The following is a 16,930-nucleotide window of genomic DNA, read 5'->3' as shown; positions in this document are numbered from 1 at the left end:
CTTGCCAACTAACGTTGCCACCGGCAGCTGATTTGGGACGCTAAAGACCTCTTAATCAGATCACAACACCTTACGCAGTAAGATGAGTGAAATTTCAAACCAAAAAGATTTTATTACAGTTCAAACAACTTTGCCACCTATTAACAGTGATTTTAAATTTTAGATTCAAATATTCTCTATTATCAAAGGCAAATGGTGAGAACAGAGAGCATTCTAAGAAATTTTCACACAGATCAAATGCATTAATAATTGGAACTGTGCTTTCCAAGATTTGACAGCTGGAGGTTACAAAATTAATGAGATTTTAATTATATGACAGTTGACACCAATAACTCAGTAATAGATAAATAGGAAGGAAAGGAGACAGTTTTAAGTGGAGACCTTCTGAGATCTGACATTCATGACTAACCAGGTACAATGTGGGGTGGAAAGGCCACTTCGTGCATCTTTTACAACAGGAAGGTTAACAAGCTCCAGCAGGGCCAAGGAAGCAAGACATGATTTCACTTTCCCTTCTATGTGAATGTCTCTCAAACTCTTAAATTCTGAAGCTTTCTTCCTGGAAAATGATCCCTGCTCAGGAAAATTTCATTAGAAACGATGGATGACATTTTAGAAACTGGCCTGACTTGGGTTTCCTGCCAAACTTTAGAGAACCTATTATGCCTTCAACAAAAAACAATAAAATGCCTAAATTCTTGTATGTATATGGTGTAGGTGTGCCAAGGCCAGAGGCTGACATTAAGTATTTTAGACCTCTATCACAATCCATCCTTTTTTTTTTTTTTTATCATTTTACTGCAATGGTCTCCAGCTTCTGTTTAGCAAGATCTCTCTTACTGAACTTGAGGTTCAACTGTTCAGTTAGACTGGCTGTCCAGCAAGCTCAGAACCATCTCTTCCCCATCTTCCTACCCAAACTATGACCATTACAGGCCAGGCACTGCGCTTAGCTCGAGAGATACAGACTTAAGCCCTCCTGCACAGAAAGCAGTAGTCATTAAAAGTCTCCCAACCAGCCGGGCGGTGGTGGCGCAATGCCTTTAATCCCAGCACTCGGGAGGCAGAGGCAGGCATATCTCTGTGAGTTCGGGGCCAGCCTGGTCTACAAGAGCTAGTTCCAGGACAGGAACCAAAAAGCTACGGAGAAACCCTGTCTCGAAAATAAAAAAAAAAAAGAAAAGAAAAAGAGAAAAAAAAAAGTCTCTCAACCAATACAAGTCCAGGTCCAGATGGTTTTAGCACAAAATTTCTACCCGATTTTCAAAGAGTTATTTAATGCTAATACTTCTCAAAATATTTCATTACACATACATATATGCACACACACATACACACACACAGACACACAGACACACACACACAGAGAGAGAGAGAGAGAGAGAGAACATTGTCCAATTTGATTTATGAGTTCCCAGTTATCGTGATACCTAAATCAATAAAGGCCTGAAAAAAAAGAATTACATACCAATTTCCCATATGATAGAGATGCAGAGATAATAAATACTTGCAAACAGAATCCAGGAACATCAAAAAGATCATTCACCAAGATCAAGTAGCCTCATCCTAGAGATGCCGGGATGGTTCAATATATGAAAATCAATAAATGTGGGGCTGGAGAGATGGCTCAGAGGTTAAGAGCATTGCCTGCTCTTCCAAAGGTCCTGAGTTCAATTCCCAGCAACCACATGGTGGCTCACAACCATCTGTAATGAGGTCTGGTGCCCTCTTCTGGCCAGCAGGCATATACACAGAATATTGTATACATAATAAATAAATAAATAAATAAATAAATATTTTTAAAAAATCAATAAATGTAACCTACCATATAAACAAACTGAAAGACAAAAACCACATGATCATTAGATTAGAACATCTCATTACATGCAGAAAAGGCTGCTGATAAGTTCAACAACCCTTCATGATAAAAGTCAAGGACATACCTAAATATAATAAAGGCAGTTTATAGCAACCCCCATTGCCAACATCAACTTAAGTGGAAATAAACACAAAGCAGTTCTAAAATCAGGAACAAGACAAGATTGTCTACTTTTTTGTATCTATTCAACATAATACTTGAAATCTTAGCTACAACAATAAGTGAGGAAAACCAAGGGGATACTTATTAAAAAGAAGTCAAAGTATCTTTATTTGCAAATGAAATATAGGATACAAAATTATTCTAAAAATTCTGGTCCCCAATAGAACTCCTACAGCTGACAAACACCTTCAGCAAAGTGGCTGCATACAAAATTAACTCGCAAAAAATCAGTAGTTCCTCTACATACGACAAATAGACTGAGGAAGAAATCAGGGAAATAACACATTTAGCAGTATCCCTAAATAATAGACAATACAATAAGAGTAATTCTAACGAAGCAAGTGAAAGACCTGTGTGATAAAAACTTTTAAGTCCCTGAAGAAAGAAATTGAAGACATCAGAAGATGAAAAAAATCTCACATGCTCATAAATCAGTAGAATTAACAAATGTCCATCTTACCAAAAGAAATACACAGATCCAATGCAATCCCCATCAAATTTCCAACACAATTTTTTACATACCTTGGAAGAACATATGAAAAAACAACAAAAACAGATTGGTTAAGACAATCCTCTACAATTTAAAAAAAAAAATCCAGAGGTATCACCAGCCCTGATTTCAAGCTGTACTACAGAGCTATATTAATAATAACAAAAAAAAACTGTATGGTATTGTCATAAAAAACAAGACATGTTGATCAATGGAATTGAATGGAATACCCAGACTTAAATCTATGGACACTTGATTTTTGATAAAGAATCCAAAAATACACAATGGAAAAAAGACAATATCTTCAACAAATGGTGCTGTTCTAACTGAATGATGGTACATAGAAGAAAGTAAATAGATCCATATCTATCACTCTGAACAAAACTCAATTCCAAATGGATCAAAAACCTCAACTAAAAATCAGATACACTGAACTTGGTAGAAAAGCAAATAGCCTTGAACTCATTGGACATACCTAAATACACGCACACATACACACAGACACAAGACTTTTAGAACAGAAATGAGACCTCATGAAACTGAAAAGCTTCTGTAAGGCAAAAGACACTATTATTTGGACAAAGCAGCAGCCTACAAAATAGGAAATGTTTTTTCCCCACTCCACATCAGATAGAGGACTAAGATCCAAAATATATAAAGAATTCAAAAAACAAATTAAAAAATGAGGTTCAGGTCTAAATAGAGAATTCTCTACAGAAGGAACTCAAATGGCTGAGAAACAAAGAAATGTTCAACATTCTTAGCCATTAGGGAAATGCAAATCAAACTACTTTTGTCTTACACCTGTCGGAATAGCTAAAATAAATAACACAAGAGACAGCTCATGGTGGTGAGGATGTAGAATAAGGGGAACACTCATCCATTGCTGGTGGGAGTGCAAACTTATATAGCCACTATGGGAATCAGTGTGGTGGTTCCTCAGAAAGATGGTAATCAATCTACCTCAAGATCAGCTATACCAGTCTTAGGCATATACCCAAAGGATGCTTCCCCTTCCAACAAGGACACTTGCCCAATTATGTTCACTGCTCTTTTATTCGTAATAGCCAGAAATTGGAAACAACCTACATTTCCCACAACAGAAGAATGGATAAAGAAAATGTGGTACCTGGGAGTCTGACCAGTGAGCACATGGGCAACACAAATTGGACTTGGTATTTTTTTTTTGCGGGGGGGGGGGTGGACGGATAAACCTGGGAAGACTGGGAAGGGAATGTAATTGGGGTGTCTTATATGAACCTCACAAATAATCAGTAAAAATACTATGTTGAGGGGGGAAAATGTGGTACATTTATTTACACAATGAAGTATTATTCAGTTGTCACAAAAAAAGAGGCATCATGAAATTTGCAGGCAAATAGGTGGAACTAGAAAAAAATCCTGAGTGAAGTCATCCACAGCCAGAGATATGGTATATACTCTCTTGTATGTGGATATTACTCACTAAGCAAATGATAACCAAGCTATAACCTGTAGACCCAGGGAGGTTAGGTACAGAGGAAGGGACTGGGGGACAGAGATTAGAGGTCTCCCCTGGGGAAGAAGAGTTTCTGAGTGGATTGGGGTAGGGAAACTGGAAAAATGGGAGGATCCTGTGAAAAGGGGAAGGGAATGCAGGGAGAAACAGTTGTAATTGAGAATTTGAGAGTTGATATGGAAACCTAGTGAAGTAAAAACTCTCTAAAATGTATGAAGGCAATCCTAATGAAGTCTTTAAATAATGGGGGAGAGAGAGTCCCAACTGGCCATCTCTTGTTTCCAAAGAAAGCTTCCAGTACCAGTACTGGGTTATTCAATTGAGTTGTTGCCCAAAGGGGTGCCATGGAAATCCCCAAACAAAATTGGCTGCTCTCCACAAACTGACAAGGCCCCACTGCTGAAGAGAATATCCATGCAAGTTATTGAACATGGGGATGTCAAGCTGACGCCTACACAGAACCTTCACCCCTATGTTCTAACATCTTTGGTATGAGAAGATACTTAGTAAGCTCCTGAAAGAGAAACAACCCAGCCACAAACCCTTTGATCTACAATGCTATCCTGCCTACAAAATAAGCTAGGGTAATGGTGGTGGGAAGCTTGTGGGCGACCAGTCAACATCTGATTTGACACACAGTCCATGAGATGGAATCTATAACTGACACGGCTGGGGTGACCAAGAACCAGTGACTAGATAGCCCAGGGCCCTAGGATGAAACCAAACACTACTAGTCTCAAAAAAGTAAATCATAAAGTAATAATAAAGTATTCCTAATGATATTCTACTCTGCTATAGTAAGATCAATGCCTTATTCAGTCATCATCACGGAAGCTTCCTCCTGCAGTAGATGGAAACAAATCCAGAGACCCACAGCTGGACATTACACACACACACAAATATGCACACATGCACGCATGTGCACGCACACACAGAGACAGACATCTTGGAACAGTCAATACTAAATGGGGTATCTCCATCAAATCTCTCCCCTAGAGCGCAAAGAACCCCGAGGAAAAGGAGGCAGAAAGAGTGTAAGAGCCAGAGGGATGGAGAATACCAAAAGAACAGGCCCTGTGAGTCCACTAAGCACAGATCATAGGAACCCATGGAGACTGAAGGATCAGGCACAGGGCCTGTTTCTGTACCAGGTCTTCATAGCTTTCAGTTTAGGGACTCCTGTATGCGAAGGAGGGGGTCTCGGAGTCTTGTGCTTTCTTCTTAGCCCTTTTCTATCTGCTGGTTTACCTTGTCCAACTTCAGTGTGATGGGTTTTATCTTATTACATTTCAGCTTGTTTTAAAAAAAAAAATCCTTCTTATAGTCTAAAAGAAATAAAATATATAAAATATAACAAAAATTCATTTAGGGTTTTAAAATTTTTCTAATTATAGTCATTCGTTGTGTAACAAACAGATTGTATCTACATAATCCCATAAAATCACACTGGAGGTAAAATGTCTTACACAGAGTGATGTCTTGAAACTACAGCACATGGCCTTGCTCACCTGTGATGCCCCTGATAACAAGAGTGAAGTACTGACTCATAGCAACACAATTATGTACATACATACACAACACTGACAATGGTAACAGCCAACCATGGTCTCTGTTTACTGTTTTTGTAACCATATTAAGTGTGTACTCCTTCTACTTATCATCACCTTTTACTGTCTTCATTGTAACAAGAAGCCAAATCAAGAGACTGATTTTGACCCTGCAAGTTTATGTACATGTACTCTGTGATGGTTGCATAATTAATAAATTACCTAGATATACTTCTCAGGACATACATTTTATTAGGTGATGTAATGCCATATATGTAGAGGGAAAGTGTGTGTGTGTGTGTGTGTGATTTATAAGAGAGAGAAAGAGTGATGTGGGAGGTCCTTCTGTCTATGTATTGCTTTTATTGGTTAATTGAATAAAGAAACTGCCTTGGCCTGTGGATAGGGTAGGTGGGGAAAACTAAACTGAGTGCTGCAAGAAAAAGGGAGTCAGAGAGAAGGCATATAACCCCACCTGAGATGGATGCTGGAATTTTAGCCAGTAAGCCACAGCCTTGTGGCAATACACAGATTAATGGAGATGGGTTAAATTAAGATGTAAGAGTTAGTCAATACGAAGCTAGAGCTAATGGGTCAAGCAGTGTTTTAAATAATATAGTTTCTGTGTGATTATTTCAGGGCTAAGTAGCCGGGAACTAACTAGCAGCCCTATTCCAACAAAAGAGAGGTCAGTGATCATTTCAAAACATTTACTTCCATTATTACTTGGAAATAATTCTCCCAATTTTGATTTGAAATAGTGTAATAAGACTTTTATTCAAAGTCCATATAAGGAATAATTAAAACAAAAAAACATGTTTGGAGTGAGAATGCTTTAATTATACTTATTTCCATAGAACAATAAATACAGAGATTATAAGCAATGTAAGTAACAGTAATATTTCCCTACAAACAGACAGCATCTACTTTTATACAACTGAACAAGCAAACACCTTTATTCCCCCAGGAATTACCCCTGGGAAAAGCATTACAACAAAAAAGAAATCACCATTAAGTTAAAAACTATTCATTTTTGAACCTAAGGACTGAGGTTCTCACTCCAGTGGTCCATCAGAGGTGCAGAAGAGTTTAAGAGGTCAGCTCAGCTCCGGGCAGCAGCAGTCTGAGGCTGCTCCGACTGGAGTTGTTTGCCAAGATATTCCCTAGAAAACAAGAACATGGTAGTATGAGAAATTAGGACTTCAATACAGAGAATCAGTAGGCTGAGGCAAAAAGATTGTGAGTTCAAAACCAGCTTGAGCTATATAAGTCATTTTTAGGTTATATGTGAGAAAGAAATTCAACATGTACCTGCAATATGTATCTTTTGCATAAAACCACACATCACATAGAAACCAGTGAGACAGAGTGTGTGGGTCTGTTCTTTACTTCACACACACACACTGCCCAACTTTTTTTTAAATAATCAACTAACAAGGAAAATAAACTATTTTAAATGACCCCTAAATTTTTATTTAAAAACAAACAACAACAACAACAACAAAAAAAAAAAAAAAAAAAAAACAGCTTGGGTTTGGAATCGGGATCAATTTCCCACTACCACAATTACTGTGAGACCAGAGGGCACATACTTCTGCAAGGACTAAGGCAGACACTATGTGAGGCTCATGGCCCAGCAAGGGAGCCCAGGGTCTGTGTCAGAGACATCCTTCCCACCTCCTACCGCATCAATTGGTCACTCAATCACTTCCTTTTGTCAGCTCTAACTTCAAAGATTAAAGGATTAGCAGAATTCCTAAAAAGTTAAGTCGGAAACTAAAAAGTCAGCAATTCTGAAATGAGCCTAATTATACCAACTATAGTCACTAGAAATCCTAACAGGCAAAATTGTGCACCTTAAAAGCCAAGAGATAGAATTTCAAAATGTTTGCACCAGAAAAAGAAAAACAAAATGATGTTTAAAGTAATAAACTAAATATGGTGACTTTATCATAATCCAATACAAATATGACCTGAACACACTTATGTAGCCCATAGATACAAAGATGGCAGGTCATTCAGAAACAAAATTAACCCTTAGAATATAACTAAGGCAGTTCTAAGAGGAGAATTAACAGCTATACAATCGATACTACAAACTCAGAAAGTCCATAAATAATCTAATGCCACACCTAGAAAAACAAGTTCCTAGAAAAACAAAAACCAAAACCTAAAAGTAGTTCATAGGAAGAACTAATAAAGATCAGGGCAGGAATTAATAAAATGGAGAAGAAAAGAATAATATACAGATCAAAGAGATAGTTCCTTGGAGAGGAAAAAAAAACAAGATTGACAAATCCCTGGCCAAACTGAACAAAGGAAAGAGAAAATGCAAGTCAAATGAAATTAGAGAAGAAGGAGGGCATTACTACAGATTTCAGTGAGGCACAAAGAAGTGTTAGGGAGAACTTTAAAGATACAGAGCAAAAATAAAGCAATGGAATGGAATACACAGAAGAAATGTATAAAGGCCTAGACACATATACTAAACTTAAAAAGATAAAAAAACAACATAGATCCACAATGAGAAATGATACTGAAGCAGTAATTAAAAGTACAGGACTAGATAGACTCGCTGTCTCTAAACATCTAAGAAATCTAACAGCAATACGTACAAAGCAGAAAGAGAAAAGAATACTACTGAGCTCATTCTAATAAATTAGTACTACCCATCCTCATACAGGTTCTAAAAAGAGTACAAACAGCACCGAAAGATGGCTCGGTGGATAGGAGCAAATGCGTGTGCATACACACGCACATATGCACTCACACACTCATACACCCTCTGCTCTCCTCAAAGCAGGTGTGTGTTTCCTTGTCCACCACAGAATGCACAACCAAGCTTCCCTCTCCAAACCTAACTAGGGACAGTATGAAGTTTAGCTGCCAGAATACTGGACCCCTGAGTACTTCTAATTCAGGGCTGCCCAGTCCCACACATTTTTGTGTAAGAAGGAGTGTGAAAAAGATGTTAGGATCCAACTTGCTTAAGTTACGGTTCTTAGGCCAGGTATGGTTGTGCACATGTTGGTCTCAGCATTCAGATGGCAGAAGGCAGGCAGATTTATATGAGGATAGCTTCACCTACATAGTCAATTCAAGGCCACAAAGGCTACAGCAAGACCCTGCCTCAAAATAAGTAAGTAAGAAATAATAAATAAATAAAGGTTCTTCTGGGTGTCTACTATATCAACAGCTGAGCTATTGTAAGGAGGCCACTTGTTCGTTTTCCGGCTGCCCAGACTCCAGAAATAACCACAGAAACTGTATTAATTAAATAACTGCTTGGACAATTACTTAAGCATATTGCTAGCTAACTCTTACATCTAGAATAAACCATCTCCATTATTTATATTTTACTAAAAGGCTCATGGCCTACAGGCAAGGTTTCAGTGTATCTGTCTCTGGTTGCGGCTGCTCCATGGCTTCTCTTGATTCCTCTCTTTTCTCCCAGCATTCAGCTTACTTCCCCCGCCCCCAGCTCTGCTCTACCCTATCACAGGCCTATTATTGGTTAATAACTTCATTAACCAATGGTATTCACAGCATCACTGAGCCTATCATTTAATATCTTCTCTGAACTATACTGTAAGTATTTATGTTAGATACACACTGGAAAGTGTATATATGTCAGTCAGCCTGGGAATAAAACAGACTGAGCTAACAGTCTGCCTGCAAGCACACAAATCCAGACAGACAGTAAGAGATTTCTGATGTTTTTCGGATAGTTAAAATCTGAATCTCCACTTGGACACCTACTTTAACATGCAACAGATTAGACTTCAGTCTCTCCTGGTAAATATCAGTGAGTATTCTAATTTTTACCCACACTGGTTAAGTAGGGATCTGCCAGGTCAGATCACCAAAATAACATTCACTCACAGTAATATGAAAAAATCTTGTGTTCCCCAGAAAATGGTCAAAAGGGTTAAAATAAATTATGATGGCTAAAATAAATTATGATTTTATAGTTTTATATATAATAAAGACTCCTAATGGGAATGTAATATAGTTATGTAAAGTTTAGGTTTCAAACAGAATATTTAAAATTTATAAAATTTATAAAAGCATAACATATGAGCAAATGGTTCTGCAGAGTACTGGCGATTGAGCCTATGATCCCAACATTAAGGAGCCTGCAGTATGAGCAGGCTAGGAATTTAAGGCCATACAGTGGTATGTATTAGATAATGAATTCCAGGACAGACCAAGCTAAAGAGTAAGACCTAACCCCTAAATAGATAAACAGACAGACAGACAATGAATAAAGAAATACATAAATAAATGGTTTGGTGAAGGGAAAAAGAAAAAAGCAGTGAATTTTGATTTGAAATGTTTAATGTTTATTTTCTTAATATTATGTTACAACACTGAACCACAGTGCTCTGTGAGTAAACAGGCCTGTATTTTTTTTATATATTTAATTTATTTTACATCCTGATTGCAGTTTCCCTCCCTCCTCATATTTCCTTCCTTCACCTCCCACCTGTTCCCCCCCAATCCAGTCCACCTCTTTTTCTGTTCAGAATGAGGCAGGCCTTCCATGGATATCAACAGAGCATGGTATAAGGTGAAGTATCCCAAACACGCTGGAAGCAACATGTGGATATATGTTGACAACACCTATTTACACTTTTAAATTGTATTCTGGGTCAGGTGGGACAGTCAAATAACTTCTTCCCTGGTAAAACTCTTGATTAAATTTCTGTAAAGAATTTCTCATCCCTTTCCCATAGTGCTTTTTTGTTTTGTTTTGTTTGTTTTTGTGACATTCAAAAGCCCTTCGTTAGGGACAGGCATAACAAACTTCAGACACACATACACACATCAGAATCAGGTACAAATTCATATATCAGACATAAGCACTACTCACAGGTGCAGGGACAGACAGGTCAGACAACAGACTACAAACATACAAGACACAGGGAAGGAACCACAGAATTCAAACTTGGTTTCACTGTTGGTTAAAATAATCCAGGAAAAAGTTGTTGTTTTTCGACCTTATTGTATTATCAATGAACCAGAGTCACAAACAAGTAAAATATTCTACCATCAGCAAATCACTTCTGCATGCGGGGTACTATAAATCCCAACAGGGCAAACTGTACGAGAAGCACAAAAACACTACCTCAAAGATACTGTCAGTGACAAAAAGATGTTTCTTTAAAATGCATTAAAATAAATAATGCAAATAATTTCAGGTACTTGGAAGAATTAAAAGTTAAAATCACTGCTTATAGGACTGATGATGAGGCTGAGTTACCAGGTACTCGCCTGGCATGCTGGAGGCTTGAAAATCCATTCCTAGGGCTGCAAATAAATTAATTTACATAAAATTCACTATTTGTATGATTTTATGGAATGGAGTGCTAAGATAGGTTTGGTATTTTGAAAAGATACTTTACCTATGTTAAATAAAGCTGTATAATTAGTTTTTATGACTCTACAGTTAAGTGACATAACAAGTAAAGGGAGTTAACGAGCCAGAAATCACTCTCATGTTTGAAAAGCCAAGACGCCCCAAAGTAAACATCATTAATTTAATCTTCAAAGTTTGAGGACTAGGCTAACAGCTATTTTACCTGATTAATGTACTCACAATTAATATCCTGCTTTACTTCTAAAATGATTTGGGAAAGCACTTAGCTGAAGGGAGCCCTGCAGAGTTCAGATTTCCCAAGAAGTCGTTTGTTTATCAGAGAAGGCTAAGTTACTTTCCATTTTGGAGGTGACAGAATTATTACCCTAAAGCTAAAGTCATTCCAGGAAATGGGGATGGGAAGGCATCTCTTTCCATCAACAAAGAGTCAGGTGCAGCAGGCAGTGATTAAAAGGAGGCACAAGAAAGAGAAGGCCAGGCAATCAACCCACTGGGGCTCACCCATTAGTCCCCAGCCTTGAGAAAGCAGCTCTGATTACTGAGCAAGACCTGCACACAGTCAACCTTCTGCACAAATGCCAGGGCTTGGGAAGAACAAATAGAGGGAGGGGACAAAATAACAACACAATAATAATAAAGAAGATGACAAAAATCACTCCGAAAATGCAGTCATAGTAGATGCAACAGAAATTTTTTAAAAAGAATTTGAACAAGGGAACAAAGATCCAGGAAGTAAGCAGTCACAGGTGATAACAACATGAGAGACGTAAAAAAGGCCAGCTCCACAGCCACACCTCCTGCACATAAAGCACCTCATGGGGAAAACTTGGGCTAGGGTGGATACAAGCAACCATTCACATGCTATTCCAGGAATGCCCTACTAAAGAAGTGTCAGCACATCCAAATTTGAGGCGCACAGACCTAGGTTCAAACCTACCACACATAAGTCAGAGAATGCAGGTAACTGTCCAACTGTCCTTATGCCCAGGCTTCCTGTCAGTGATTGTGAGAAGGAAGTGTGAGGATAAAGGATGTCCCAGGCAGGTGTGTCTTGCCCTTCCAATGCCCGGAATAGGACTGCCACTCCATCCTCACAGTGACAAAGACTGGGGAATGCTCTGTGTATCCATAAAGAGTTGTGGCTTACTACCCATTATTGCCAATCCCCAAATTGCAAGTTTGAACACAAAGTTAAAATGTTCAGTTATGAAGAAAACGATATTCAGCGTGAATTGGACAGTCCAACTAACCATCCCCAACTTACGAATACATTTTAATGCATATGTATTTTCTAAAACTTACTCCAGACAGCAGATGTTTCATATGTTGCAATTACTGGGAAAGAAACTGCTCATTTACTGGTAGAGAATCTCCTGTTGGTTGCCCATCCTATCTAAGAATACCACCTAGACTTTCTTCTATGAATTACCTACCCTCGAACTCATCCATTTCTCTCATCCTAAGATCACTTCTGCAGCACTTAAACCTCGATCTTAAGAGAAACAATAACACAAGTGTCAAGTATGGACCAGAAGAGCCCTCCCAACCCCAAAACTTAAACTTCTGTTTTAAGACAGAAGATAACACAAGTGTCCACTATCTACCAGAAGAGCCCTCCCAAACCCTACCTCCATTTAGCTCTTACAAAGAGATCTCACCAGCCGAGCGGTGGTGGTGCACGCCTTTAATCCCAGCACTCAGGAGACAGAGGCAGGTGGATCTCTGGGAGTTCGAGGCCAGCCTGGTCTACAAAGGGAGTTCCAGGACAGGCTCCAAAGCTATAGAGAAACCCTGTCTCGAAAAACCTAAAAAAAAAAAAAACACACAAAGAGATCCCACCATGACTTACACGCTGTAATCATGATTACCAACGGCCCTGAACCGAGTCACCAGCAGCACTCATGCTTCCATGGCCTGTGTACATTCCTGAGACCCCCACCCCGCTTCCATGTCTCCTCAGCTTTGTTTTAATACTGCACACTTAAAAGTACTTCTTCAAATAGACTTTTCTTTTGCTCCCCTAATATCACATTAATGGCTTTTCTCCAAATTTCCTGTCACTTCTCTTTAGAGTCTACCACTCTTCCAATGTTAATACTGTCCTAGTGGGTTTGACAACTTGGCACAGCTAGATTTATCTGGGAAGAGGAACCTCAATTGAGAAAGTGCCTCCATCAGACTGACTATACACAAGCTGGTAGGGGAATTTTCTTATTAACGGATTGATATGGGAGGACCCAGTTCACTGTAGGTGGTGCATTCCCCTAGGCAGGTGGTCCTGAACTGTGGAAGAAAGCAGCAAGTCACTAAGCAGCATTCTCCCATGGCCTCTGGTTTAGTACCTGCCTTAAGATTCCTGTCCTGACTTCTCAGTATGAATGACCTGAGAATTATAAAATAAACCCTTTCCTCCCAAAGTTGCTTTGAGTCATGTTGTTTTACCACAACAATAAAAAAAACCTAACTAAAACAGAAACTGGTATCGGAATGGGGTACCACTGTGACAGACCTGACCATGTTGTTTGGGGAAGGGTTGTGGGAGGACACTAAAACTCTGAGCCAGGCACTGAGTGATCAGAGCTCAATGGGCTGTTGTGGGAACTTGGGATGTAATGCAGTAAAGATAATGGAAGCCTAGGATGTGAAGTTTGAGAGTCTTGGGGCTGTTCAATAGTTTGGAATAAAAAGAACCTGTGATTCTGGTCGGCTGGAGCTGAAGATTTGCCCGAGATTAACAGGAGACCACAACCAATAAACTTGTTTTGCTGGGACAAACAATACGGTGAACTAGAGCTAAAGATCAGCTGTAATTAAGAGGCCAGCACCAGGCAGTGGTGTCACATGCCTTTAATCCCAGCACTTGGGAGGCAAAGGCAGGCGGATCTCTGTGAGTTCAAGGCCAGCCTAGTCTAGAACCAGTTACACAGAGAGACTCTGTAAAAATAAAGAGGGGAGGGGAGGAGAAGAAACTACCAGCACCTATGAGGCAAAAATCTTCTGAGAAATGTTTCCCCAGGGTTGACACACAGAAACTCTGATCGAGAATGAACCAACACTGCACTTTGTATTAGCCAAACTTGGCTGTGTAAGTCTCCCAGGTGGGACTGGTTTCAAAGGCCTGAAGGGGCCTTGGAGAGCAGCTGAAGCTTTGACACTATGAGAAAGCCAGGACAGGTCATTATGAAGGTACAGACTCCATTGAAGGAGAAGCAGAGAACTAAAGAGGTCATGGAGAGAGGATGAGGCTTGGTACCATATGGCAGAGAGAGTCCAGGAAGAGACTACTGGCTAAAGTGCAGCCCAGTTGCAATGAAGACCCTAGGACTTTGGAGATACCAACACCGTGGAGTGGAGCTGGCCTGAGCCTATCAGATACACTATGTGTGCTTTGTATGGCAGAGCCAGAGAGCAGCAGCTGCTCACGTCCTTTGTCAACCAAGAAGACTGAGTCCAGAGTCTGACACTGAGTTTTTACACTTTTGGACTTGATTTCAGTCATGTGACTGTGTCCTGGTTCTTCCTAATTGGAGTAAGAAAGTATGTAACTATTCCTAATTTTACAGGCACCCAATTAAGAAACTTTGGATATTTTAAGAAGACCAAATTTTTTAAGTGCTGCAATGTTTTAGAAGACTTTTAGAGTTATTTATGTTTTGTATTGTGATATTAATGCTGAAATGTGATCTTGTGGATAAACAAGAAAGGAAAGGTTTAAGTTGAATAGCGATATGTTAGTGTGTTGAGTTAATAAGTGGACAATTGTTGAGATGAACTGTCAACTCCAAGCTATAGTATATAGAGAAAGGAACCTTAATTGCGAAAATGCCTCTTTCATTTTGGTCCATAGGGAAACCCATAGGACATTTTCTTGACTAATGACTGGTGCGTCCACAGGCAGAGGGTCCCGGATTATGTAAGGTTAAGCACACCATACAGAACGAGCAAGTAGTGTTCCTCCATAGCTTCTGCTTCACTTCCTGCCCTGAGCTCCTTCTTTAATTTCCCTTCATGACAGGACGACAACTAAGACGAAAACCTTTTTCTCCCAAAGCTGATTTTGGCCATGATTTTTATCACAGCAATCAAAACCTTAGCTAAGAAAAATACCTACCCTTCCATCTGTCCTGTGAATGTTTTCATGTTTCTCTTTATAATAACCTTCTGTAGATCACACATCCCTCATAGACAACACGAGCGACAGCATGGCCCCTTTCCTCCCTGCAGACAATTTCAAAGAATTTATCCCCAGACCCCCTAGGTAACGAGCCATGCTCTGGACGGGTAATCTTACTTCAGCTCTCACTTTCCTACTTCCTGGTTTTCGTCTTAACTTCAAGCCTGTATGTCTATCTCTGAGATTTCTCATTGAATGTAAACTAAATTCAGAATGACTCCAAAAATGAGCATTTCACTGATACTCAAATTCTATTCTTCATCCAAATTCCTACAACAGTGATGAAAACACCTAAGTCAGAATTGCCATTCTGGATTTGGCTCATTCTCCACATGATCCATTCCCTAATTAAATTAAATCACTTTTTACTTCTTTTTTTTAGCTTTATTTATTTAGTATAAAATAAAGTTTATTTAACTTTAAATAAAGTTTATTTATTTATTTATTTATTTATTTATTTATTTATTTAGTATACAGTTTTCTGTCTACATGTATGCCTGCAGGCCAGAAGAGGGCACCAGATCTCATTATGGATGGTTGTGAGCCCTCATGTGGTTGCTGAGAATTGAACTCAGGACCTCTGGAAGAGCAGTCACTAGTGCTCTTAACCACTGAGCCATCTCTCCAGCCCCATTACTTCTCTATCTTAAAACACACACACACACCAGCTAGTATTCTGTCTTTTGTCATCACCATTACTGTTCAATCAGGCACAATACACTGATCTCTAGACCACTCCACCTGGTTTCCAGTTTTGCCATGTCAGGATGGGTGAGAGTGGGATGCACACTTCTTTTCAAGGTGCTCTTTTATGTAAGGTTCTCAGGAAAACGTTATTCTTAAAAGTGCAAAGAAAGGCTCCCTGCCATACCAGTCTTATCTCTTCCCATCTGCCCTTCTGTTACGTAGTAGTTTCCTCTCATTTGATATATTCCCTCCAACAAGGAGGTGGAACTTATGAAACCTGATGGTAAACAATTCACCTATCTGGAAGCAGAAACTTACAAGACTGAAGGCCACTCTCTACTTTTTAAGAAGTAAACATCTGCTGGAGGAGGAGATTATGACCGGCCCACCCTGGAGGAAACTCGGGAACCTGTCCAGCAGCTTACAAGTTGTGCAGAAGACTTCAGGGACGCAGCTGTCATCAACATCATTCACGTTCTGGTGGACGTGATTCTGTTGATGCAAGTGCTTCAGTTATGCTTGCTCCCAAAAAGTAGCCCCTCAGCCACTGTCCTGTTAGTGACCCCGACTCTGGCTGGTTTCTAAGTCAACTTGACATATGCTAGTGTCACCTGAGAGAAGGGAGTCTCCGTTGAGAAAATATCTCCATGAAATCAGGCTGTAGGAAATCTGTGATGTAGGAGGGCCCAGCCCATTGTGGGTGGTGCCATCTCTAAACTGATGATTCTGGTTCCATAAGAAAGCAGGCTAAGCAAAGCATAAGGATCAAGCCAGTAAACAGCACACCTCCATGGCTGCTACATCAGCTCCTGCCTCCAGGTTCCTGCCCTGAATTGCTTCCATGAAGAATAGTGATGTGGAAGCTTAAGCCTCTCTTAAGACCACTCTCCTTCCCAGATTGCTTTTGGCCATGGTATTTACTCAAAGCATTAGAAGGCAGCCCCCAAAACCTGACTGGTTCTCTAAGGTGGATGACCATTACTTGGTTCAATTCCTGGCGTAGACCTGCCTCGCAGGAGACACTGCGATGTCGGCTGAAATTTGTCTCCCCTCTCCCCAACTTCACAGCCCTGAGCTTGCTTCCTGGTCTCCAGAAAGTAAGCAATTTCCTTT

General features: G+C 39.6%; 1 protein-coding gene across 3 annotated transcripts in view; it reads right to left on the bottom strand.

Moving 5' to 3' along the window:
• Positions 1-5,882: 5,882 nt before the first annotated feature.
• Atp6v1h (ATPase H+ transporting V1 subunit H) overlaps positions 5,883-16,930 on the bottom strand; it is a 67,203-nt gene continuing 56,155 nt past the window's right edge. The window contains exon 14 of one of the 3 annotated variants that reach the window (XM_057790618.1): positions 5,883-6,739. In XM_057790618.1, the coding sequence (XP_057646601.1) occupies positions 6,679-6,739 (61 nt within the window). In that variant the 3' untranslated portion in view covers positions 5,883-6,678. The remainder of the gene's footprint in view (positions 6,740-16,930) is intronic. The other 2 variants (XM_057790617.1, XM_057790619.1) reach the window with 2 other exon arrangements.

The sequence above is a fragment of the Chionomys nivalis genome, chromosome 16 (assembly GCF_950005125.1).
Source record: "Chionomys nivalis chromosome 16, mChiNiv1.1, whole genome shotgun sequence".
Taxonomy (NCBI): Eukaryota; Metazoa; Chordata; class Mammalia; order Rodentia; family Cricetidae; genus Chionomys; species Chionomys nivalis.
The sequence above is the reverse complement of the archived record's forward strand: the minus strand, read 5'-3'. Positions and strand labels throughout refer to the sequence as shown.